The 25,897-nt window shown below is 44.7% G+C and overlaps 1 protein-coding gene across 2 annotated transcripts; it reads right to left on the bottom strand.

The window, feature by feature from the left end:
* Positions 1-7,335: 7,335 nt before the first annotated feature.
* enc3 (ectodermal-neural cortex 3) lies at positions 7,336-24,774 on the bottom strand. 2 transcript variants are annotated; one of them, XM_071346440.1, is made up of 3 exons: positions 24,513-24,774; positions 18,906-20,721; positions 7,336-8,538 (listed from the first exon to the last, which is right to left on the bottom strand). In XM_071346440.1, the coding sequence occupies exon 2, from the start codon at positions 20,712-20,714 to the stop codon at positions 18,945-18,947; it is 1,770 nt and encodes a 589-aa protein (XP_071202541.1). In that variant the 5' UTR covers positions 20,715-20,721; positions 24,513-24,774; the 3' UTR covers positions 7,336-8,538; positions 18,906-18,944. The 2 variants fall into 2 exon arrangements, with proteins under 2 accessions (XP_071202541.1, XP_071202542.1); XM_071346441.1 differs by having other exon boundaries at positions 7,336-8,535; positions 24,513-24,738.
* Between the last annotated feature and the right edge of the window lie 1,123 nt (positions 24,775-25,897).

Raw genomic sequence — 25,897 nt, 5'->3', positions numbered from 1 at the left:
TTTGACTTCAGATTCTAGTAGAGTGAAGCCGGGTGCTGAAGACTGTTCTAAAGCCCTCGCCAATTAGTTTATATATATGTTGAAGAGGGTGGGGCTTATAAGGCTAGGGAGCGGTATTTTCACATCCGGATGAAAAGCGTGCCCAAAATAAACTGCCTGCTACTCAGGTCCAGAAGCTAGGATATACATATTATTAGTATATTTGGATAGAAAACAATCTGAAGTTTCTAAAACTGTTTGAATGATGTCTGTGAGTATAACAGAACTTATTTGGCAGGCGAAACCCCGAGGACAAACCATCCAGGAAAAAAGAAAATTGAGGTCACTCTCTTTTCAATGGGGTTTCAATGGAAATCTAGAATTCTAAGGCAGTTGCTTGCAGTTCCTATCGCTTCCACTGGATGTCAACAGTCTTTAGAAATTGGTTGATGTTTTTCCTTTGTGTAATGAAGAAGTAGGGCAGTTCAGAATGAGGGTCGAGTGAAGTGTACTGTTAGAGGCGCGTGACCTGAAAAGCACGCTCCACTTTGTTTTCCTCCGGTATTGAACGCAGTTTATCCCGTCTTAAATTTGATTGATTATTTACATTAAAAAATACCTAAAGTTGTATTAGGAAAGTTGTTTGAAATGTTTGGACAAAGATTACATGTAACATATGAGATATTTTGTAGTCATGTTGCGCTTGTTGGAACCGGTGTTTTTCTGGATCAAACGCGCCAAATAAATGGACATTTTAGATATATAACGACGGAATTAATCGAAAAAAGAACAAAAAAAAGACAAATACAGTACTAATTTGACATTTCAGCCATTTAAAAAAAATGAGAAGGTGAGGGGAATGGGACTAAGTCCAGAGAGCAGTGGATCTCGTTGGGTCTAATAGTCCACAGGTTCATCTCCCTCCTGTCTGTCTGTCTGTCTGTCTGTCTGTCTGTCTGTCTGTCTGTCTGTCTGTCTGTCTGTCTGTCTGTCTGTCTGTCTGTCTGTCTGTCTGTCTGTCTGTCTGTCTGTCTGTCTGTCTGTCTGTCTGTCTGTCTGTCTGTCTGTCTGTCCGTCTGTCCGTCCGTCCGTCCGTCCGTCCGTCCGTCCGTCCGTCCGTCCGTCCGTCCGTCCGTCCGTCCGTTTCCGTTTCCTTTCCTTTTCTTTGTGGTGTGTAAATTATTTTAGAACTGCCGGCTCAAAAATGACCCTAAGAGAATCTTTGTACCCTGGTGGTGTACAGCTGTCATGGAAATATGAACAAAGGCAATGTTTCACTTTTTATAATGTTGGGGTCACTCTTGGAAATGTAGGGGGTTTTCTCTGCTGTTAAACATAGTGGCGGGTCATTTTTGACCCTTAAGACAACATTAAGTATAGCCAATTGGAATTTGTGGTCTGTATATTTTATAATTTCATTGAGGATACCATCAACCCTCACCATCAACACCACAGTCCTTTTTGTGTTGGAGGGTTTGTATTTTGTCCTGTAGTTCATTCAATGTAATTGGGGAATCCAGTGGGTTCTGGTAGTCTTTAATAGTTGATTCTAAGATTTATATTTGATCATGTATATTTTTTGCTGTTTGTGGTTTACCCATACATCTCCATTTTGGATAGATAACTCTTCGTGTTGTTGCTTGTTTAGTGTTTTCCAATTTTCCCAGAAGTGGTTAGAGTCTATGGATTCTTCAATTAGATTGAGCTAATTTCTGACGTGCTGTTCCTTCTTTTTCCGTAGTGTATTTCTGTATTGTTTTAGTGATTCACCATAGTGAAAGCTCAGGTTTTCTGGGTCTCTATATTTTTTCAAAAACGTTGATTTGATACGTTCCTTCCGTCTAAAGCATTTCTTAATATTATTCAGTTCCTTTGGCTTTGATGCCTCATGATTGAGTATTGCTCTGTTCAGGTAGGCTGTGATTTTGCTGTGATCTGATAGGGGTGTCAGTGGGATGACTGTGAGGTCAGTGATAAAGTAGTCTACAGTACTACTGCCAAGAGATGAGCTATAGGTGTACCTACCATAGGAGTCCCCTCGGAGCCTACCATTGACTATGTACATACCCAGCGTCCGACAGAGCTGCAGGAGTTGTGACCCGTTTTTGTTGGTTATGTTGTCGTAGTTGTGCCTAGGGGGGCATATGGGGGAGGGAATGCTGTCACCTCCAGGTAGTTGTTTATCCCCCTGTGTGCTGAGGCTGTCAGGTTCTTGTCCAGTTCTGGCATATAGGTCGCCATAGACTAGTACATGTACCTGGGCCTGGAAAAAATAGATTTCCCCTTCCAGGATGGAGAAGCTGTCTTCATTAAAGTATGGGGATTCTAGTGGGGGGGATGTAGGTAGCACACAGGAGGACATTTTTCTCTGTTGAGATCATTTCCTTTATCATTTCTAACCAGATGTAAAATGTTCCTGTTTTGACTCATTTAATAGAGTGGGTTAGGTCTGCTCTATACCAAATTAGCATACCCCCTGAGTACAGTCCCTGTTTCACACCTGGTAGTTTGGTGGATGGGACTACCAGCTCTCTGTAACCTAGAGGGCAACCAGTGGGTCCATCTCCTCTATACCATGTTTCTTGTAGGATGAGAATGTCTGTATTTCCGATTTCTTTGATGAAGTCGAGGTTCCTGCTCTTTAGGCCAAAGGCAGATGACCTCAGGCCTTGGATATTCCAGGATGTGATAGTGAAGGCTTTGTGTTACATAAAGTGTCCAATGTTGTTAGTTGTGTGGCCTCAGGCCAGTAAGTGTGAGCAGAGCCTGCTGAGTGTCTGGTACATGCCATTGGCTTGGGCTAGTGTAATAGTGGGGGTTGGGCCTGTATGCCTGCTCACGGCCTGGGCGTATGTGTGACTTTCATGTTGAGGACCTCTTTGCGGGAGTGGGGGGACATGGGGTGGGCAGGGGTCTGATCTGAGGGGTCTGATCTGAGGGGTCTGATCTGAGGGGGTCTGATCTGAGGGGGTCTGATCTGAGGGGTCTGATCTGAGGGGGTCTGATCTGAGGGGGTCTGATCTGAGGGGGTCTGATCAAAGAGGGGGTCTAAATGGGGTGTGGGCGTTGTAGTGGTGTTGGTGTTGGATTGATTGTGACGACTGCTGTTCATCGAATGAGGAACTGTTTATAATTATGTGATTAAATAAATCAGGTAATTATTAACTCAGTAACCTGGGGCACCATGGGAAAGTTTGGCTTTATTGGGTTTCTATTTCGCAAATTAACTCAAAGAATATTTATTTTACAAGTGTCGCTAATTAATTAATTTCCTCTACTCTTCTGAACGTCGCATCATCTAGGAATCTGCACAAACCCGAGTCCCACCAATGAGTCCGTACCACACCAATTGAGTTGATGATTTATTTACTAACAAGGTAAAATTATAATATAAGATACACATACACAAACACACAGTCTAGGCTATTGATTAGAACTTAGTACAATGAAACAGGTCCCTAGCGGACCAACACAATATGACACGTGTTACACAAAATGGGGATTTAAAAAGAGGGAGAGAGAAAAGCACACTTGGGTACATTTGTAAACTATGTTTAGTTTAGCCCTAACACCTTGCCCTGAACTGCCGCTCTTATGGGCCAGAATATAATGACGTAATTACGTGTCGAAGGTCTCCGATGGGGTGTCTCTTCGTGGACCGGGTTTCGGCTTCTCCTCTCATGATGGCACTTCTTCGGTTACCAGGTGTAACTCTCTGATTGTCCTCACGATGTCAGTGTTCTTTCTCTTAGTGGTCTGTTTCCTCGACCTTGTTCTGAAAAGAGGTCTTCTGAGGACAGCCAGACGTGTAGATCAGGGCTCCAGCATAGGAATTAAAGCAGTGTAGACACACGATTTCTTGGAGAGTGATAGCCGGGTGATCCTGCTTGAATTCACCCTCTTAGACACAGCTACTCAACAGTAGCATAGATTGTTAAAAGGTTCCTTTGTCTTCTTCAACCTCGTGTTGCGTTTTGGGGTTACAACTAATCGGACCTTGGCTGCAGCTCATGGTCACCTAGTCGTGATAATTCTTAACTCACGTTTTATACTCTCGTGTCAGAAATGGGAATTTCTGCCTTTAGGGCAAGTTCTCTGGGCATAACTAGTTACAAGGCAAGGTCTGGACTTGACTCAGATCCAATTTAGACAACTAACTTCACATTTCATCTTTACAAAAACATCTTTGATCTGGATATTTTCCACACAACGTACAGTATGCAAACATCAGGTACACATATTGTGAAAACTCAATGTTTTCGTTATAACGTTGCCATTTAACTTTTAATAACATAACAAAAACGACATTCATTTTCATATTCCATCTATCGTCATTACTCCTATGTTGGCTGACGAAGCATATTGTCCCAAAGTCCATTTATTGCATGTTACTGTTCTGAGGTAGGTTCTCCATAGGCCCATCATACGTTCCATTCCTCCACAGTGAGAGGACAAAGGGATTTTGTCTGCTGCCTTGAGATTTACAATGGGCGTGAGCTGTCATAAACCTCCATACCTCTCGATCTCTCCCCCTCTGGCGGGTGTGACACGGAACCCAAACCGGCTGCGCGTGCGCCATCGTGCATAAATGTATTTTGTCCCCCCACACCAAATGCAATCACGACACGCAGGTTAAAATATCAAAACAAACTCTGAACCAATTATATTAATTTGGGAACAGGTCGAAAAGCATTAAACATTTATGGCAATTTAGCTAGCTAGCTTGCACTTGCTAGCTAATTTGTCCTTTTTAGCTAGTTTGCTATTGCTAGCTAATTTGTCCTGGGATATGAACATTGAGTTGTTATTTTACCTGAAATGCACAAGGTCCTCTACTCCGCCAATTAATCCACACACAAAACGGTCAACCGAATCGTTTCTAGTTGTCTCTCCTCCTTCCAGGCTTTTTCTTCTCTTGACTTTATATTGCGATTGGCAACTTTCATAAATTAGGTGCATTACCGCCACTGACTTTGTTCATCTTTCAGTCACCCACGTGGTATAACCAATGAGGAGATGGCACGTGGGTACCTGCTTCTATAAATCAATGAGGAGATGGGAGAAGCAGGACTTGCAGCGCGATCTGCATCAGAAATAGAACTGACTTCTATTTTAGCCCTTGGCAATGCAGACGCTCATGGGCACGCGCGAGCAGTGTGGGTGCTATAATTGAAAAACATAGATTTCTAAATTTATTTTGCAACGCTCGCGCAGTAGTCAGCCTGAGAGAGATGTCTCTTGTAGGAGTGTGGTCCACACGGAAACCTGACCCGAACAGGCCAGTCATGACAGCATGGTTGACTTGGGGGGGTTTTGATTGGTGTGGATGTGGCTGGTGGTGCTGTGGTCTGTAGGTCCTCTCGGCGTGGGGGTCGGAGGTGGAATATTAGAGCTGTCAAATCCACAAGCAGCTCTTGGCATTGCCGTTGGCTGCATAAAGTCACATTAAGAGAAATCCCATGCAGACTTGTAAACAAGTTTGACCACTGGAATGTAAGATGTAATCTACACCTCGATTAGGCTGATAAAAAAATCCTCATTTCATTTTCAATTTGAGCTTCATTATTTCTATATAGCCTACACTTTCTCGTTCTGAACATCGCCAAAACATCAGCTACGCGGGTGTCGGCTATCGCCAGTTAACGCTCAGTTAGGACTCTACTCGATCCATATCGCTGAAGCGTTACAGATTTTGCAATAAAAAAAAAAAATGTTAATTCCCGATTGAGCCGACATGTGCAGCGTTTAACATGAATGCCGTCGCTGAAGATTCAGACAACCCATTCCCCTGTGTGTCTGTGACATGGTGTGCCATCCGCTGTTAAGAGTTCTTCTACGAGGACCCAACCCTGTTGGTGTATGACGGGAGAGGTATAAGAACTAGCAGCTGCTTACTGCACTACATTAGATGTTCTCTAAAGGTTACTAGCTAATTATGCATTATGGTTGCAGATCAATCAATCAATCAATCAATTTTATTTTATATAGCCCTTCGTACATCAGCTAATATCTCGAAGTGCTGTACAGACACCCAGCCTAAAACCCCAAACAGCTAGTAATGCAGGTGTAGAAGCACGGTGCCAGGGAGTTTCAGACCACATACCTCACAGCCAGCCATATAGAGTAATCATACCTGGGGGGTGGGTGGGAGAGATGTTCCTGTAACAAAGGAAGGGCATCTGTCATCTAAGGTTTAAGTATGTTGACATCGCACCATGTGATCGTTCTTTCCGTGCAGAACCAGTCCTCAGGTAACGCAACCTCATGGCAACAAGGGTTCATGACAGAAAAGGTGGCTTGGTCTCACACATCTTTGTGTCCCTGTGAAATGAGACACTCAGGGTGGCCGTGCCTTGCGGTGGTTCCTTAACTACAGCGATCTGAAAGGCACAGACTATCTTATGGTGCCACAATTTACTCTCAAACTCCAAATTGTTTGAAAGTACGTCATTTGACCTGGATAGTTTGTGTGTATGCATTGATATGTAGGATACGTGTGCCTTTAAAACAAACCAAAAAACTAGGTCTGTCGTTGAGCTGTCTTGTCTATTGATGTTCTGCATTGTGTGGCCCCAGGAAGAGTAGCTGCTGCTTTTGCAACAGCTAAGTGAGCCTAATAAAATACACCCCCCCCCCCAAAAATGTAGTTGATTTAACAGCTCAAGTATTTGACCCAGGTGTGACAGTCTGAGCCCAACCCACTGTTGAGACAAATGGAAAAAGGCATCCCTGTTAAAAACACAAACTTCCTGGAATTTCCATTTGGAAAATGTTCCAGACATGCCCTCAGACAACCATATAATCAGGTAGGTACTACGCTGTTCACTTCACAGCTGTACCATTCTGTTCGTTCCTACCCTCAGACAACCATATAATCAGGTAGGTACTACGCTGTTCACTTCACAGCTGTAACATTCTGTTCGTTCCTAGAAATAATCAAACTTATGTTTAACATACTTCACTGTATCAAAACTACAGCTTTGAAAGTAAATGGTAGAAAATGCCATTCTTCAAAACAGTAGGTTTCACAGGTTTGACTCTTCGTAGAAAGAGGAACAGGTTGAATATGACTGCATGTAGTCTAGCGGTTAAGCGCATTGGGCCAGTAATTAAAAGGTTGCTGGTTCAAATCTCCGAGCTGACTCGGTGAAAAAAATAAAAATCGGTCGATGGCCTTGAGCAAGGCACTTAACCCCTAAATTACTCAAATGTAAACATGAACGTTTGCGGTAAAAATTTGAGAAAAAAAACTATACAAAATTAAGACAATTCTTTGTGCAAATCATACAGACTGTTCAAAAACCTCAACAGGCCAAAATATTATGGTCCGGCACAAATAATACTACTTAGATCTGATTCATGATAAAAGGGTCACTTTTATATAAAAGATGTTTCAGTAGACAAATGAAAGTGAAAGACAACTTGACAAAGCATGGCTGTGAAGACATCCTCCTCAGGTAAATACGAGTTTAAACTTCAAGACAGATCCTAAAATGGGGTCTTCTTGCGTTCGAGCCATCCTGTGAATGTTCTGTTAGTAAGACAGTCTGTACATTCACAGAGCTCAGTTTAACATTAAATCACACACTCTTTCAGGCCACAAACAGAACCGAAAACACAAAAAAGAAGGTTGCAACAGGGGGGGGACATCCAAACTACGCACAAACACAAATAATTGCATAAACCCTGAGACAACATACAACAGGCATTTTCAACATACATTTAGTCAAATTGTGATTTTTGTATCTTCAGCCATGAGTCACATCCTTTGCAGTGTGTTTTAAGTTGAGAAAGAAGATACAAATTTAGTTGACCAAAATTGAGGGAAGTTCGAGTCCAAGTCTAAAAATAAACAGGGAGATTGTTCTATGCACAAAATCATACACTTCACTTCCCAAAATTAACTCCCTCCTAACTAACATGGGCAAGGCCTCCTCGAGTTTGTCACTAGTTCAACAAATGCCACCTGAGGAACACAGTCAATAACCCAGTGTTTGGAGGATCCCAGTGGACCAGACCCCATGTCCTTCTCTGTCAGAGCAGGAGAACCAATGTGGCAGCTCCTTTAGAGTGACATCACAATCAGTCCTCTCCTCGGCTGCAGTTATTCTGGAGTTGATAAGAGTCTCTGAAATGTAGAAATAGAATCCATAGAACAGATTATGTTTGTATGCTCTGAACATAGTGTCAGTCAATCAGTCATTAACACACTATGAGCCCCAGGACTCAGAGGGATGTACAGTACTGCGTCCATTATCCTCTGTAGTGCATTGCTTAGGCTGCAGCACACCTCCCCAGTGGTCTGGTACAGCTCAGGCCAGTATCTCGATGGAAAGTTAACCAGCAGAGGAAACATCAGATGAGGTGGGCTGGGAGGGACAGGCCGCTCCTCTCCTCACCCGACCTTAGGCCCAGTTTAGCCACGCTACTGCTCTGCAGCTGGGGACATGTGATTCTCTTCTGACTGCAGGCCTGGAGGGCAGGGTTGACAACCCCTCACACCTCCACTGCATTCCACAGCCACCGAAGGGAGACAAGCCTGCATTCCAGACACCACTGCTGAGAGAGAAAGAAGATAAGCGTTAGGAATACCAAGAACTCTGAGTTGGTCCATGAGAATCATTCACATTTCTGTGACCACTTGCCACATGTCTAGCAACAGCTCATATACAGGAAGTGAGAATGCAGATACTTCAGTGTGGACCATTAAAACAGCTCATCAGTATAGTGTCTCATCATGCTCATCAACATACCATTATTCATGCTTTATGACAGAGAGAAATCCCCACAAATGTAGGATAGGAGTTGTTCCCATTACTTTTTTGTTGTTGTATTAATGTAATATTATTGCAAATAAAAATACCTCATATGCCTTAACCCTAATTTTGGAATAAACCAATACACATCCAGGCTTATCGTGATTCTAGACCGACAGAAGTACTGCTTGTCAGCTCTGGAACCAGAAATCTGTTCAGCTGTAGATACATTGTGGTGATTCCTCTGGGTTCTGTAGCTGGAATCTCTTATCCCACTCTTTCTTTGTGGCCTCAGATATTTTAGAATCTAATTTCCTTCCCCTGCTGTTAAGATGGAACAGTTCATTTGAAGAAAAAAGTTAAAAGTTACATTCTGAATTGCATTTTGGGAAATAATGCTATTCGGTCTGCGGGAGCTGTTTGTTTCTTGTTGGTGTGTATAGGTGTGCCTAACAGACACCAAAGCATTGTGGGTTACAGCAGACAGAGACTGCCGGGGGTAGTTTATAGCAGAGCGGAAACCTGGGTAGCCCCTCATCTCAGAGCAGAGCGGAAACCTGGGTAGCCCCTCATCTCAGATCAGAGCGGAAACCTGGGTAGCCCCTCATCTCAGATCAGAGCGGAAACCTGGGTAGCCCCTCATCGCAGAGCGGAAACCTGGGTAGCCCCTCATCGCAGAGCGGAAACCTGGGTAGCCCCTCATCGCAGAGCGGAAACCTGGGTAGCCCCTCATCTCAGAGCAGAGCGGAAACCTGGGTAGCCCCTCATCTCAGAGCAGAGCGGAAACCTGGGTAGCCCCTCATCTCAGAGCAGAGCGGAAACCTGGGTAGCCCCTCATCTCAGAGCAGAGCGGAAACCTGGGTAGCCCCTCATCTCAGAGCAGAGCGGAAACCTGGGTAGCCCCTCATCTCAGAGCAGAGCGGAAACCTGGGTAGCCCCTCATCTCAGAGCAGAGCGGAAACCTGGGTAGCCCCTCATCTCAGAGCAGAGGCTGGATAATACAGCAGGAGCCCGAGTCTCCTCTCAGTATCTGCTACCGAGGCTACACTCTCTCATCACAGCTACTGAGGCCTGTACCCATTTACCATGAACACTAGAGAGCGGCTGCTGCTCTCATACATATTACACAATACATGTAAAAACTGTTCTGTTTACGTTGACTAATATGCTGCTTATACCACTGCAGCGAGTGTTTGTGTGTCACTGTGCGGGTGTCCTGGCAGTCCCTGCAGCTGTTTTTAATTAAAAAAAATAAAAATCCACCAGGGCAGACGACGATACCCGGCCCCACCAGGGCAGACGACGATACCCGGCCCCACCAGGGCAGACGACGATACCCGGCCCCACCAGGGCAGACGACGATACCCGGCCCCACCAGGGCAGACGACGATACCCGGCCCCACCAGGGTAGACGACGATACCCGGCCCCACCAGGGTAGACGACGATACCCGGCCCCACCAGGGTAGACGACGATACCCGGCCCCACCAGGGTAGACGACGATACCCGGCCCCACCAGGGTAGACGACGATACCCGGCCCCACCAGGGTAGACGACGATACCCGGCCCCACCAGGGTAGACGACGATACCCGGCCCCACCAGGGTAGACGACGATACCCGGCCCCACCAGGGTAGACGACGATACCCGGCCCCACCAGGGTAGACGACGATACCCGGCCCCACCAGGGTAGACGACGATACCCGGCCCCACCAGGGTAGACGACGATACCCGGCCCCACCAGGGTAGACGACGATACCCGGCCCCACCAGGGTAGACGACGATACCCGGCACCACCAGGGTAGAAGATACCCAGCCCCACCAGGGTAGATGATACCCAGCCCCACCAGGGTAGATGATACCCAGCCCCACCAGGGTAGATGATACCCAGCACCACCAGGAGTACTACCCCCTGCTGCCAGCCACCCTATCACTGTTTCACAAGTACGGCACCTTTAAATATAGTTGTTATCTTTCTATTTAAAGTCAGGTTTCACATTGAGCTGCGTTCACGTTGCAAAGCAACTAATCTCAACTCAGTCCCAATGAGGTGAACTCTACAACCTCAGAGATCAACGATCAGTCGTCACCACCTTCACTACCATCAGACAGGCTCAGACAACCCTGCCTCGTCTGTGTGCGTCTCAGCCTGTCTCGACTGGCTCTTCTTCATATTAGTAAAGGGTCAAACAGCCATAAACTCTCCTCTGTGTTACCTCACAGTTGGCCTTTCACCTATTTCCTAACACCAGCCCATACCAGTGAGTCTGGTTATTCCACTACATACAGTAAAAGCCAGAGAGTCTGCACCCTTTTCTCTATATAGTGTACACTACTTTTGGCCTTGGCCTGAGTGTACACAAAATCAGGAGTTGACTAGTTCCAGTCCTGGGCGGAAGGATGTATTTTCACCAAAACCCTGCAGCCTCTACCAACCCGGAGTCAATACTGCTACCCCACAATGCACTGGACCATGGCCCATCATCACTCTCTCTCTGATGAGTTGCCCAGTTCCTTGGTTTCTATGTTAAATCATTGTTAGCTACAAGGAAATCTCCAGAACAAGCACGTGTTTAATGATAAGAAATGCATCAAAGGCTACACACACCCAGTCATAAAATAAGTCATAAATCCAATGGACACCCGCTGCGTCAAACTGAAGTAATCAAGTGGCTAATTTCAGTTTTGCAAAGTGTCCCTTTCCCTTGAAAACATCTGCTCATTAGACTAGACCCCCCCCCCCCCCCCCCCCCAGCTCTGTCCGTGGGCTAACAGCCCAGCTCTGTCCGTGGGCTAACAGCCCAGCTCTGTCCGTGGGCTAACAGCCCAGCTCTGTCCGTGGGCTAACAGCCCAGCTCTGTCCGTGGGCTAACAGCCCAGCTCTGTCCGTGGGCTAACAGCCCAGCTCTGTCCGTGGGCTAACAGCCCAGCTCTGTCGTCTTACCATTAGTTGTGCCTGACAAATTCTAACATAAAACATTGTTCCTAGCAGACGCTGGATTGAGACTAACCGTGGGACAGAGAATACAGCAAACCAACACCCCCTTCAATGATGCATGCTTCTGAGGGATACATAGTGTAATAACTCAAGACTAATTGCTGGCTGCAAGCGTTTGAAGAAGCCCTACAGCGCTGCCGACTCATCTGTTTTAAAGTGATCAAATTATAGTCTGAAGATTAAGTCGGCCATTTTAAGCACATTCTCCCTTTGTATTCCGCACCGTGGAGAAAAGACCAATAAAAAAAAACTATTCGTTTTATGCAAATGATGCTGCGCCAAGGGCCATAAACGTGACAGATTGATTACTCTGGAGACTCAAAACTGAGTTGGGGCACGTGCCCTGAGTTCACCCAGTCTCTCCCTCGCTCTCTCTCTCGGGGGGGGGGGGGGGGGGGGGATGCTGAACACAGACGCCATTATAAAAAGGTTCATTCAGAGAGCGTTCCTGGTGGTCTTTAATAAAACAGTATTGAGCGGCGGCAGTGGGCCTCTCTCCTCCCACCATCCATCCATCCTCGGCCCCTTCTTTAAAAACAGCAGTCTGGGGAGACCCACTGAAGCCTGCCCACCGGCCTATGACCCAGTCTGGGGAGACCCACTGAAGCCTGCCCACCGGCCTATGACCCTGTCCAGGTGTGCCCCATCACAGAGCCGCCCACCGCCTCAGGTTTCAGTTGGAACAGTTAAAACGGGCCTCTGTTTCTGGGATGTTTGTGAGAGGGGGGGCAGAGAAAGAAGAGGGGAGACAGGAAAAAGGAGGGAGAAAGGAGTGAGTGAGAACAAAACAGCCATTGCTAAGCCTGTTGGGTGTCCGAGGAGACCTCGTTGAACTTTGTGCTCAGATCTCCGGTTACATCTGCCTGTAGTCCTACACCAGCACAGTGTTGGGGCTAAGCTAGGATACCTCTCCCCCCACATATGTCAGCTAAGACCCAACTCCCTCAACTCATGATTAACTACTCTAAGGTGCTATACAAGCAAAAGGAAAACAGAAAAAATCCACAGGAAATAACGTCATTCCAGCAGAGTTCCTATTCTTTTACTCTAAAATAGTTCAATTAACTCTGCAATGAGCGAAATTAACACTCAGTGGTTTAGAATAAGGATTGAGTGTGATTGTGTCATTCTTACTGTGTAGAATAAACACTCAGAACCACACCCATCATTATACTTCCCAGCATGCTCTATTGCAGTTGCAAAATGTGTTCGTTTCAAAATCTGTTAAGCATCAATCTTATGCAACACAAAGATAAAATAACATTGGATTAGTTTAGAAAAATCTATCTGTTTACCTTATTTCACCTGTTACTGAAATGGTTGTTCCAGTTTAGATGCTTTATGCAGTTTAATTTACTCATCTTCCTAACCCATCCTTCTGGGGTGAATCCAGGAGGGGTTTCTGTTGTTTTGGTTTTGAGTCTCTACCTATTCTTTTCCCTTTCATACAGTTTTTAGCTGTATCCATTTTGTTTCAATGTGTTAAAAACTGTTGCACTGGTATCTTGCCGTAATATTACTGGTGTAATTGTTTGCATGTTCCTGCTGCCATGTGTGAGAAATGGAGCTCACTCAACAATCTACACTTAGACCTCTGCTCTACAACAAAACAGATTGTTTCTTGTCTAGACTAGGAGTCTACGACAAACCATAATACGAGTGTTTTACAGTCACAAATATTTTTGTCCATCAACAGGGAGTGAATGGATTGTGGCCTGAACCTGTGGTCAGACCCATCTGGAGAGAAGACAACTGAAAACTAGCTGATCATTACACTAGAAGAAACCGCCAAGACAACTCAAATCGAAACCGCCAAGACATCTCAAATCAAATCTCCCCACCCCAACTCAACTCAAATCTCCCCACCCCATCTCAAATCTCCCCACCCCAACTCAAATCAAATCTCCCCACCCCAACTCAAATCAAATCTCCCCACCCCAACTCAAATCTCCCCACCCCAACTCAAATCAAATCTCCCCACCCCATCTCAACTCAAATCTCCCCACCCCAACTCAAATCTCCCCACCCCAACTCAAATCTCCCCACCTCAACTCAAATCTCCCCACCCCAACTCAAATCAAATCATTACCAATGGAACTGAAAGCCACACCTTCATTCCTCTAGAATTAGAAGGAAAAGGGTGGTGTGTGTGTTTGTAGTATGAGTGGAAGACAGGGTGGTTTCATAGGCATATAAAACACAGTAATAATAATCATTTTCACTTGTATAATGCTTTTCATAACAGAAAATAAATCTCAAAGCGCATAAAAAGCTAAATAAATAAAACATTTAAAATTGAGATGGAACGTCTCCATCTGGCTTCGGATGAAAAGCTAGGAGTTGAGACAGTGGAAAGTGGAAAGGCCTTGTAGCTTCAGCGGAGGAAGCATCAATGGTACAGCCAGAGAGAAGCAGTGTGACAAATTGACCCAGAGCGCGTCTCTGGCGGTCAGTTCCTACATAGGACCCGCTCCTCTGTAGGTACCAGTCCTCCATTGCCGAACATGTAGCGGCCACCTGTGTGACGCCACGGCTGCTGAAAAGCGCACAAACAGCCACCACATTTTAGCCGTGGTTAAACGTTGACTTGGAACTTTTTTCGTGCTCAAACTCCTCCTCTTTCTTTTTCTAACAGAAACAGGGTGGGCCTTTGGTGTTTCATCAATGTGTCATTCTGGTCATGCACGCCGCGACCAACGTAGTTAGCGAGCCAGCTAGCTGTAGCGAGCCAGCTAGCTGTAGCGAGCCAGCTAGCTGTAGCGAGCCAGCTAGCTGTAGCGAGCCAGCTAGCCAGCTAGCTGTAGCGAGCCAGCTAAGCCAGTAACTCCTCCAGTATGTGTTGTCATTTCACAGGATTTGTTTTTGAACAGAAGCTGTGGAGAGCGGTAAGAAATGGCCCTTCTGTAGAAAAACAAAAAACGTATTCATCCATTTTTCTTTTGTTTTAAAAGCATTAAATGACCTGGTATGATAGTGCATTGATCAGTTACACCGTTTAAAGACATAATTATTTTGCCCAAAGTTGACCTTTAAGAACAGTCCCTGAGCCTCTTCTGCCATCTCTGGATGCAACATGCAGTATTTAAAAAATAAATTAAATCCTGACCGATGAAACCATAAAACCCAGGCTGCATTATTTGAATCCAAAACAGCCAGCTAGCTATAAGCCAAAATGTATGTACTTTACAACTGAGAGTCAAGTCTACGAGATGTAAGTGATCAATCCTCAGAGCAGTCAAACCTCAAATGTTTTTACTACAAATTTGTAGCGAACTCTCTAGCAGCCAACTGGAGTGTTGTCAACACGAGGGAGAGAAAAACCCATGGTTTTCTTCTACCCTGGTTGACAGCCTTGGGAGAAACATATATTTTTAAGGCTCCTGGCTGCCAAGCAGTGCAAAATATAGCTCCTCTTCTCCGTTTCTCTCACTCGCCATCTACCCTCCACACTGCCTTTCCCTTACTACTCTCTTCTTTAGACTGCTGACATGGTTGAGATGCAGGCGTCTTGTGTGTGTGTGTATCAGTGGAGGCTGCGGAGGGGAGGACGGCACATAATGTCTGGAGCTGAGTAAATGGAATCGAACACATGGAAACCATGTGTTTGATACCATTACCACGAGCCCATTCTCCCTAATTAAAGTGCCACCGCGCGCGCGCACACACACACACACACACACACACACACACACACACACACACACGTGTTCAAAAGTTGAGTCACTTAGTAATGTCCTTGTTTTGAAAGAAAAGCTAATTTTTTGTCCATTAAAATAACATCAAATTGATCAAAAATATAGTGTAAACATTGTTAATGTTGTAAATGACTATTGTAGCTGGAAACGGCAGAATTTTTATGGAATATCTACATAGGCGTACAGAGGCCCCATTATCAGCAACCATCACTCCTGTGTGCCAATGGCACGTTGTGTTAGCTAATCCAAGTTCAGCATTTTAAAAGGCTAATTGATCATTAGAAAACCCTTCTGCTATTATGTTAGCACAGCTGAAAATTGTTGTGCTGATTAATGAAGCAATAAAACTGGCCTTCTTTAGACTAGTTGAGTATCTGGAGCATCAGCATTTGTGGGTTTTATTACAGGCTCAAAATGGCCAGAAACAAAGACCTTTCTTCTGAAACTCGTCAGTATATTCTTGTTCTGAGAAATGAAAACTATTCCGTGCCAGAAATTGCCAAGAAACTGAAGATCTCGTACAACGCGGTGTACTACTCCCTTCACAGAACAACGCAAACTGGCTCTAACCAGAATAGAAAGATTGGGAGGCCCCGGTGCACAACTGAGCAAGAGGACAAGTACATTAGAGTGTCTAGTTTGAGAAACAGATACCTCACAAGTCCTCAACTGGCAGCTTCATTAAATAGTACCTGCAAAACACCAGTCTCAATGTCAACAGTGAAGAGGCGACTCCGGGATGCTGGCCTTCTAGGCAGAGTTGCAAAGAAAAAAAAACATCTCTCAGCCATATCAAAGATTAAGATGGGCAAAAACAACAGACAGCATCCCAGAGTCGCCTCTTCACCGTTAAGACAGGTGTTTTGCGAGTACTATTTAATGAAGCTGCCAGTTGAGGACATGTCATCCTACTGTCATCCTCCCAAGTCAAAACAGTAGTTACCTACAGCCATCTTTACCTCTGCACTGTTTTAAGAAAAAGTTGAGCTGTTCACTGCAGCGATAAAGCCAGCCAGCCACACAAACATCCTTCCTTCCCGCTCCCAAGTCGTCCACATGGTCCTCAAATCAGCCTGCCAATACCGCTAAACTGCATTTGCCTTTTAAAATCAGGATTGGAATGATTTTATACTGAAAATATAAAACACAACAAGCTAAAATTAACATTTTTTACTGAGTTACAGTTCATATAAACAATCAGTCATTTAAATATATTCATTAGGCACTAATCTATGGATTTCACATGACTTGGAATACATATATGCATCTGTTGGTCACAGATACGTTTAATATATATATTTTTTTAAAGCAGGGGCGTGGATCAGAAAACCAGTCAGTATCTGGTGTGACCACCATTTACCTCATGCAGCGTGACATCTCTTTCCCATAGAGTTGATCAGGCTGTTGACTGTGGCCTGTGGAATGTTGTCCCACTCCTCTTCAAATGGCAGTGCGAAGTTCCTGGATATTGGCGGGAACTGGAACACGCAGTCATACACATCGATGCAGAGCATCCCAAACATGCTCATTGGTGACATGTCTGGTGAGTATGCAGGCCATGGAAGAACTGGGACATTTTCAGCTTCCAGGAATTGTGTACCAATTTTTGCGACATGAGGCCGTGCATTATCTTGCTGAAACATGAGGTGATGGATGAATGGCACAACAATGGGCCTCAGGATCTAGTCACGGTATCTCTGTGCATTCAAATTGCCATCGATAAAAGCTTATTTCTGCCCATACTGTAACCCCACTGCTACCATGGGGCACTCTGTTCACAACATTGACATCAGCAAACCGCCATACACGCTGTCATCTGCCCGGCCCAGTTGAAACTGGGATTATTCCATGAAGAGCACACTTCTCTAGCATGCCAGTCGCCATCGAAGGTGAGCACTTGCACTGAATTAAAAAAAAATATATATATATATATATATATATTTTTTAAATAGGTTACGACGCCAAACTGCAGTCAGGTTAAGCCCCTGGTGAGGACAACGAGCACGCAAAAATTCTTCATCTGCTGTCTGGTCTCTAACGATCCCGTCCCGTTGGAATACTGCCAAATTCTCTAAAATGACGTTGGAGGTGGCTTATGGTAGAGAAATTAACAAAATTATCTGGCAACAGCTCTGGTGGACATTCCTGCAGTCAGCATGCCAATTGCATGCGCCAAAAACTTGCAACATCTGTGGCATTGTGTTGTGAGACACAACTGCACATTTTAGAGTGTCCTTTTATTGTGCCCAGCACAAGATGCACCTGTGTAATGATCATGCTGTTTAATCAGCTTCTTGATATGCCACACCTGTCAGGTGGATGGATGATCTTGGGCAAAGGAGAAATGCTCACAAACAGGGATGTAAACAAATTAGTGCACCAGATTTGAGAGAAAAGCTTTTTGTGCGTACGGAACATTTCTGGTATCTTTTATTTCAATTTGTGAAATATGCGACCAACACTTTACATGTTGCATTTATGTTTCTGTTCAGTGTAAATTGTGGTTGCGACTGCCATAACAAATTGACGCCCCTGTTGCCACATCCTAGGACCTAGAGGATACACCCTGAGGCCTGGGACCAGCTCACAGATATTGCACACTCCTCACCAAGGAACTGCAGTGTATTGCAAGCACAGGCCTGAACTCTGTCTTGCTCCTGTGCTGAAAGTGATTGAGGGCTAGAGCGACGTGGAGCGGCTCTGTGTGTCTGTAATTACTGCCAGGCTGACATTCCTATTTCCTACTGCTCCATAAACTACTGACTTCTCCATGTTTATCATCCAACACCCAGCCAGAGACCCAGCCAGAGGCCCCGATTAGATAATGTTTTAGTCATCGGCAACCATGACAACCATGACAACAGAGGACTGAAACTGTGTCGGTCCCTTCTGATGTCCACCTGTGCTTGGGGTCACTGATACTGGACTGACAAGGGAGGACAAATGACTGATCTCGCCCGACCGAAAGTGTTGTAAAGTCCTCGAGCACCTGGAAAGCTATATAAATCCAGTCAAATATTTGTATTAAGGCCATAGTGTAGTAAGGGGGAACAACTATGAAGGAGAGTGATGCTTTAATATCGACTGAGACCAGAGTGGAACAACGTGACATAACCTCTTCCTACACGCCTACGCACTGTCCTCCACATTTATAGGATTTGGGTCGATTTAGAGGGGGACGCATGTGTTAACAAATTTTTTATTTTCTTTCTTTCATTCGTTTGTTTCCATTGCTGAAGTTCGATTTGAAAACACATGGATTTGTTTTGTCTGCGATTAATCTCTTTAATAGCTCTGCAGAGACAAACCGCCTCCTCATTTGCATGTTTCTTTAAAAAGATATGTCCTTGCCTGTGCCACCCTCTTAATATGGTTTATCAATTAATCTCCCCGACGACTTTGAGACACTGCGATTTCCATTCTTATTGTTTTCAAGAGTTTAACCTGGGTCTGTGTGACCTGTTATGTTTTCTACTCACCAATGATCCTAACAGCCACTTCTTCCTGTTGCCCCGTCACTACGCTGAGAGGTACTTCCAGGTGCTGACGAAAGCTGTGGGGATCAGCGAGTAGGGCACGCTGGTCACGCTATCCCACGAGTCTGTAGAGGGGTCGTAACAGTCCAGGGTCTTGCACCTCTGAGCCCCGAAGTACCCCCCCACCACGTACAGCCGATTGCCCGACGCCACCGCGTGACAGCTGATCCTCTTGGCCATCACATCCCCGAACTTGGACCATTGGAACGTCTCACTGTTGAAGCGGTAGGCCGAGCTGGCCGAGAACTCCGTGTCTCCACCGATCACTACGACGTGGTTGCCTACGACAGCCGCCGCCGTGTAGCGCCAGAGCTGAGGGCAGGAAGCGGGCACCGTCCACCTGTTCTGGACCGGGTCGAAGCACTGCACCTTGGGAAACTTATCTCGGTTGACGCTGGTGCCCCCGAAGACAAACAGCTTGTTCTTGGCCCCCACCACCGCAGCATTGCTAACCCCCTCTCTGAGAGGAGCTACAAGGATCCACTTGTTGGTCTGTGGGTCATACTGCTCCACCTGTTTCAGAGAGACTGACGGAGAGGCTGGGAAGGAGCCGGCCAGAGAGGTGTGTCCACCTACAACGTACAGGATGTGATCAAGCTCAGCTGTCCCGTGTCCGAACCTGGCCACCAGCATGGGCGCGGCTTTAGACCACTCATCATGCAGGGTATCGTAGACCCACATATCTTTGGAGGCCCCGTTCTCAGAGCCCCTCCCCCCAGTCACGTAGACCTTGCAGCCAATGGCGCAGGCGCTGCACTCCTTACGAGGGCTGGGGATGTCAGTTTTCGGGGTGATCTCCTTGGTCTTGTTGTCGATCATGTACACCTTGTCACACATGAAGGTCTGACCACCCAGGAGAAGCAGGGCCTGGCTGACCTTCCTGGGCCTGGCGCAGAACCCTGTCACAATGCCATCGTTCTGGAGGATCCTCATCTTACATCGCACTGCATCCTCCACGATCTCCCGGCCCACTTTGTGTCCCATCACCAGCTCCTCAGAGGCCACGTTCTTCAGCAGGTATGTCTCGGGCAGCAGGGCCAGGCGCACACAGCGCAGCAGCTCCGGCAGGTCACCCAGCCTCCTCTCTATGTCCGCCTTTACCCAGTCTATCACAGCCTCGTACACCAGGCTCTCATCCTCCACCTCCAGTTCCTCGCTGAACACAAGCTCCTGAACCTTGTCTTTAGGGAGACTAAGGAAGTCCTCCGTCTTGTTGAGGGTGGCGAAGTTGGCCAGGCACATCCTCCAGGAGAGCTCGTAGAGCCGCTGGCACTGGCGGGCATCTGACAGCAGCATCATGCCCAGGCAGTTGGACGGTGCCAGGTTTTTCTCTAGGAACTCAGAGCAGGCGTCTCGGATGTCGTGAAACTGGAGCATGTCCCCGGCCTCCAGAAGGGACTCTGCGTTCTCCTCGTTGATGATGACGCGGGCCGAGTAGGCATAGTCTAACAGTAACTCCAGCACCTCTGGGTGCAGCGTGTCGCGGAAGTTGACCTCGGCATCGCGGCTCTCCCTCAGGCCTCCGCTAAACATGGCCTCAAAGTAGCGGCTGCAGGAGGCCAGCACTGCACGGTGGCAAGGGAAGACACGGTTCCCGGCCCTCAGGACCACGTCAGTGAAGACTCTTCGCTTACGGAGCAGGTTGAGCTGGGTCAGGAGGCTGTCCGCATGAGACGTCTTGTGGAATAGCTGGATGTTCATGGAGCCAGAGCTAGAGCGGGACTTCCTGTTTTCATGGTTGCTCACAGACATCTTGGACCTGGAGGGCAAACAAACTAAATGTTATTAAATATATCTACATATATTGTTCTAAAATGTCATTATGAAGTATCAATTTCTCTAGCTATACAGGCTTGACATGGTCTTGGATATCAAAATATGTTCCGCTCCCTTTAGACTTATTAGGGACATTTAACATTACTAAAATATGTCTAGTGAGCCCTATCGCTCTTCAACATCAGATTTGCAACTTCTGTTTACACTAGCCTTGGGATGTGGTGTGGCCAAAGCCACATTCCTGTTTCATGTGCGAGTAGTTTTGGGGGGGGTGGGGGTGCTGTAAAATGTGTGTGGGGGGGGGGGGGGGGGGGGGGCTGGACAAATCTTTTTGCCCATGCTGGAGCTGCAGACTGGTATATCCGCTAATACAGGACTATTAAAGCCCAGTGCACTACTTTTGAGATTTTTTTAAACCCCCCCCCCTAAAAAACATAATATTTTATGATTTATTGATGCAGCCCCTACTTCCTGCAGCTATGGCATACCTTAAATACCGTAGTATATAGACAAACAACAATATAGACAGACAAACAACAACAAAATAAGGATAGAAATTCAAACTATACAGGAGCTCCTCATCTAAACCATGTTGCACATAGTGCTGCACACTTGATTAATGCAATGATTGACAAATGTGCGGATATTTTAAAGAGCCTTTCATTTTCTATTTGGCTAACAGAGCAAAAATGCTGTCCACTGGTATTAAAGGAAATTCTTGCAAGGACAGCTGTTGTTTTTAATGGAGTGGCTACAGATAAGGAGTTTCTGTATTCCAATTTGCCCAGACTGAAAAATACAGATGTTTTATTTTTATGTCTTGCGCGTGGGGGGGGGGGGGCGATCTGTACTTTACTATTTATATTTTGAACAACTTTTACTCCACTACATTCCTAAATAAAATTATTTACTTTTTACTCCTAACATTTTCTCTGACATCCAAAAGTACTTGTTACATTTTGAATGCTTAGCAGAACAGAAAAATTGTCCAATTCACACACACTTATCAAGAGAACATGCCTGGTCATCCCTACTGCCTCTAATCTGGCAGACTCACTAAACACAAATGCTTGGTTTGTACATGTTGGAGTGTGCCCCTGGCTATCTGTACATTTCAAACACAAGAAAAAGTGTGCAGTCTGGTTTGTTAAACATAAGGAATTTGAAATTATTTATACTTTTGATACTTAAATATATTTTAGCAATTACATTCTGTTGATACTTAATTAGATTTAAAACCAAATACTTTTACTCAAGTCGTTTTTTTACTGGGTGACTTTCACTTTAGTCCTTTTTATGAAGGTATCTTTACTTTTACTCAAGTATGACAATTGGGTACTTTTTCCACCACTGCTGATATGCTGAGCGCTCCGCTTCCGCCTCCTTGATCGCCTTTGTCTGGTCACTGGTGAAGACTACAAACTTCATGTTTTACACAAAACTGTTCTTACTATTGCATCACCTCACTAGGCTTTTAATAAGCACAATGTCATGTTCTTTATTTTTTTCAGGAGGGGAGTAGGCTAAATGCAGCTATTTACATTATCAACATATTCGTACAAACTTTGTCGTCAGTATTCCAAACATAAACACGATACAAAAACAGTCAATCTAGCGATTTCGTGTTCTTAGATGCGGAGTTTACATGCAGCTATTTACTCTCGCCGCTATATCAGCATATGGCGTAACTATGGTACCGAGCGATGCATAACGAATGCGCCCATTTTCAGACTATTTTTTTACCCGTCTGGATACAGATATACGTTCCGCTGCAAGACAGACACGCAGTCTAATTGGCGATTGTACACGACTTTTTCCATCATCATTGCAAACATTGGATAAGATGCGCAGTAGGCAGACAAGTCGTGTTTTTTTCTTCTTCCAGGAACTACGATATGGCAGCAACTATAAAAAGATTAGCCCGCATCACACAAAACGTGTCCAAACTATAGGGGGACTGGGCTGTGCAACTACAATATCAGTTAAAACAGACAGAGAATGTTATAGCCTTCATAATATACATGTTTTGGATTGTTCGTTCAAATCGCCAAATGTTATATTTCTGCACAGCTTAAATAAAATACGAGGCAGAGACATAAGCTACATCATCGTGGTTAAAAAGAGGGTTCGTAAAGAGATAAACGTGAAGGGGGGGGGGGGGGGGGGAGCAGCAGCTACGAATGCGTAAAATAACGTGTGCAGAACGTGATCCGGATCCGTAGTTTTAACAAAGAGGTTTCTGGACGGGCGGGGCGAAAGCGTATCTGTAGCCATGGCCTTGTCTTTGCACTGTAACACTCAGAGGGGGTATGTGGTATAGATGTGGTAGATCTCTCTTTAACAGATATTTTAAAGATGCACTAGTGAGATATCTCTCGGCAATTTTCTGGTTCCTAAAATTCTAAGTATACCTAATTTCAGTTTGTTACAAAACAATAAAGTATAGTTTAGATAATCATTGTACCATCTAAAACTATATATTTTTTGGAAACGTAACTTAAGTATAGAAATAGCCCACATAGAACAGATCTGCTTCTTAGACTTGCTATCAATGAGAATGACAGATCTATAACACACATGTACATCTATGTGAATTTGGTCAGGTTGCCCAAAAGTGTATTATTGGACCTAGTTTGTGTTGTCAAAGTAGTGTAAAGAAGCCCTTACCCTGCCAGCATAGATGTTAAAGCAAACATTGAAATGTAACCCTGACACTCCCATTCTGAATAAATACAAGCCTTGCCACTAAATCTCATTAGTCTATAAAGCCATTATCTCTTATCAGTAGGATGGATCCGGAAATGAACTTTGGACTTGGAAGATGAAAGGACACATGATAAGGTTTGTGTTTACACACGGGCAACAAGGGAATCAAAAATCATCTGTCAAAATCTACCAGTAATCAATTAATTACTGACAAATGAATAAAAATAGAATTTAATCCTCATTAAATACCTAGTTATATTACATATAACCAGGTGAGGTGAATAAGTATGCTACCTGGGTGTGGACATCCCTTTCCTGGCTTTTATCAGCATTTTACGCCTATGAATCACGATGCCAACCTCCCGTGACTGTTCCCTCCGTAGCTAGCTCATTTTAGACGGTGCCATAGGCAACGCATTCAACTCCCTGTGTAAAACCGAACATCACCTTCAGGCTATAAATTGTCCAAATTGTGCAACACTAAAAGCAAATTAGGTAACTTATTTTTTTAAAGACTTATTCATAATATTGTTTGATAGCCAAAATGCAATTCAGAATCATTGAATTTTTTCAACAAATTATATACAATTAAATTTTAGTTATTTCAGAAAACATTTAAAATGCCTGACGAGCAGAGGGAACTGTTTAATAAATTGAAGTATTCACATTTCATGAGGCTTATTTATGTCCCAAAAACAACTGCAAATCAATACATTAATAGAATAAGGGCCAATAATAAAAGGGATAAGAAACATACAAACATTGTGCTTAACCAAACTTCTGAAGCACAGGGACTCCAACACGACACAGAGTGAAATCCCATTCGTTTTGTGCAGTCTTTTGTGCATACTTATTAGTAGCCGCCAAAGATCTGGACAGTCTTTAAATGTAAACCATGTCCAGCATGCGCTCAGTTTCTTCCGAACTTAGATCAGCCTGGCAAACATACACGGCTACTATTGCAAGCTCCGGATCAACGGATCGGATGTTACAAGCAGCTAGTTATATTTCGGAAGTACAAGAAGTATCAAACAAGCACGTATCTCTGTGATCGAAACAAATCCTTACCTAAATCGTCTTGGAGCAAAGCAGCAATATCCGACCAAGACACAATGCAATGGGTACCCAACTTCTTCGGGAGTTTAATGTATTAGTTCACGATATAGCTTTCTAAGTAACGATGTTTCTCCTAGATAGCTGGAACACTGCTAACCCATCTGTTATATTTCTCTGTGTTTTTAATACACAATAAATGTAAGCGTTTGCAAAGTTGTTCACAGTGCGTCTGCGTTGTAGACAATATCCACAGCTGTAACGAAGCACAAGTTACAGCTCCATACGCTCCTCCTACTCATGTCTATGCATGCTCTCGTCCAATCACAGCAGAGAAGAAAGTTTGAGATTTTCCCCCCTGAACAATTGAATAATAGATTAATATTCAGCTATTTTTTTATTTTATCTTTTTTATTTAACCTTTAATGTAACTAGGCAATTACATATCCATTTTGTGACAGATATTGATAGAAAACATTACCAATACATAGTCAAGCTGTTTTATCATTGTTTATTCAATATATATGATTTCTTTAATGAAACCGTTTTATAAGGGTTTGCTATACACTTCGATCACCAATATGCTTGCATGTCTACAGACAAAAGAGGTCTATTGTACTACTACTGACTTACATGTACAGTACACATTGTAATGTAAGCTTGGTCAAAGTCCAATAATACAGACTATGGCTCATTGTTTTTTGGAAATTCTTGTAATTTTCTGAAGGATTTAGTATGGTAATCAGGGATGTAGATTAGGGGAATTATAAATTATTACCGTTCCAATTAGCACACATTTTTTGTTATAACACTGAATGGATTTATGCTCAGAGAGTAATCTCTGGAGTTGTACATTAATGCCGAACTCAAAATTCCCCAATAGTATGCCATACCAACAAAACAAATGTGAACACATAGAGAGAGAAACCCAGATAGAGGCAGCCTCTATCAATCACATTTATTTTATTAAGACCTTTTTACATCAGCAATTGTCACAAAGTGCTTTACAGATACCAAACATAAAAGAGCAAGCAATGCAGAGGCAGAAGCACAGTGGCTCGGAAGAACTCCTTAGGCAGCATCAGACTGTCTTCAGCACCTTCCTCCCTGTCTACCTTCCTGCCTGCCTGCCTGCCTGCCTCCCTGTCTACATGTCTGCCTGTCTACCTGCCTGCCTGCCTGCCTGCCTGCCTGCCTGTATCTCTGCCTGCCTGTCTGACTATATTCTCACCTCACTGATCTTCAAAGAGACCTGGCACTTGTGTTGTGTTCCCCACCAAAGAGACCTGGGACCTGTGTTGTGTTCCCCACCAAAGAGACATGGGACCTGTGTTCCCCTCCACCAGCTGCCTGGGGTCTGATGCTCTGATATGACACCGGGCTCACACATTTCCATCTGT

This window comes from Salvelinus alpinus, chromosome 16 (assembly GCF_045679555.1).
Source record: "Salvelinus alpinus chromosome 16, SLU_Salpinus.1, whole genome shotgun sequence".
In the NCBI taxonomy this organism is placed as follows: domain Eukaryota; kingdom Metazoa; phylum Chordata; class Actinopteri; order Salmoniformes; family Salmonidae; genus Salvelinus; species Salvelinus alpinus.
The sequence above is the reverse complement of the archived record's forward strand: the minus strand, read 5'-3'. Positions and strand labels throughout refer to the sequence as shown.

Excerpts from the sequence above, each read along its gene's own strand:
- enc3 (XM_071346440.1), bottom strand. The coding sequence starts at position 20,714 with ATGTCTGTGAGCAACCATGAAAACAGGAAGTCCCGCTCTAGCTCTGGC.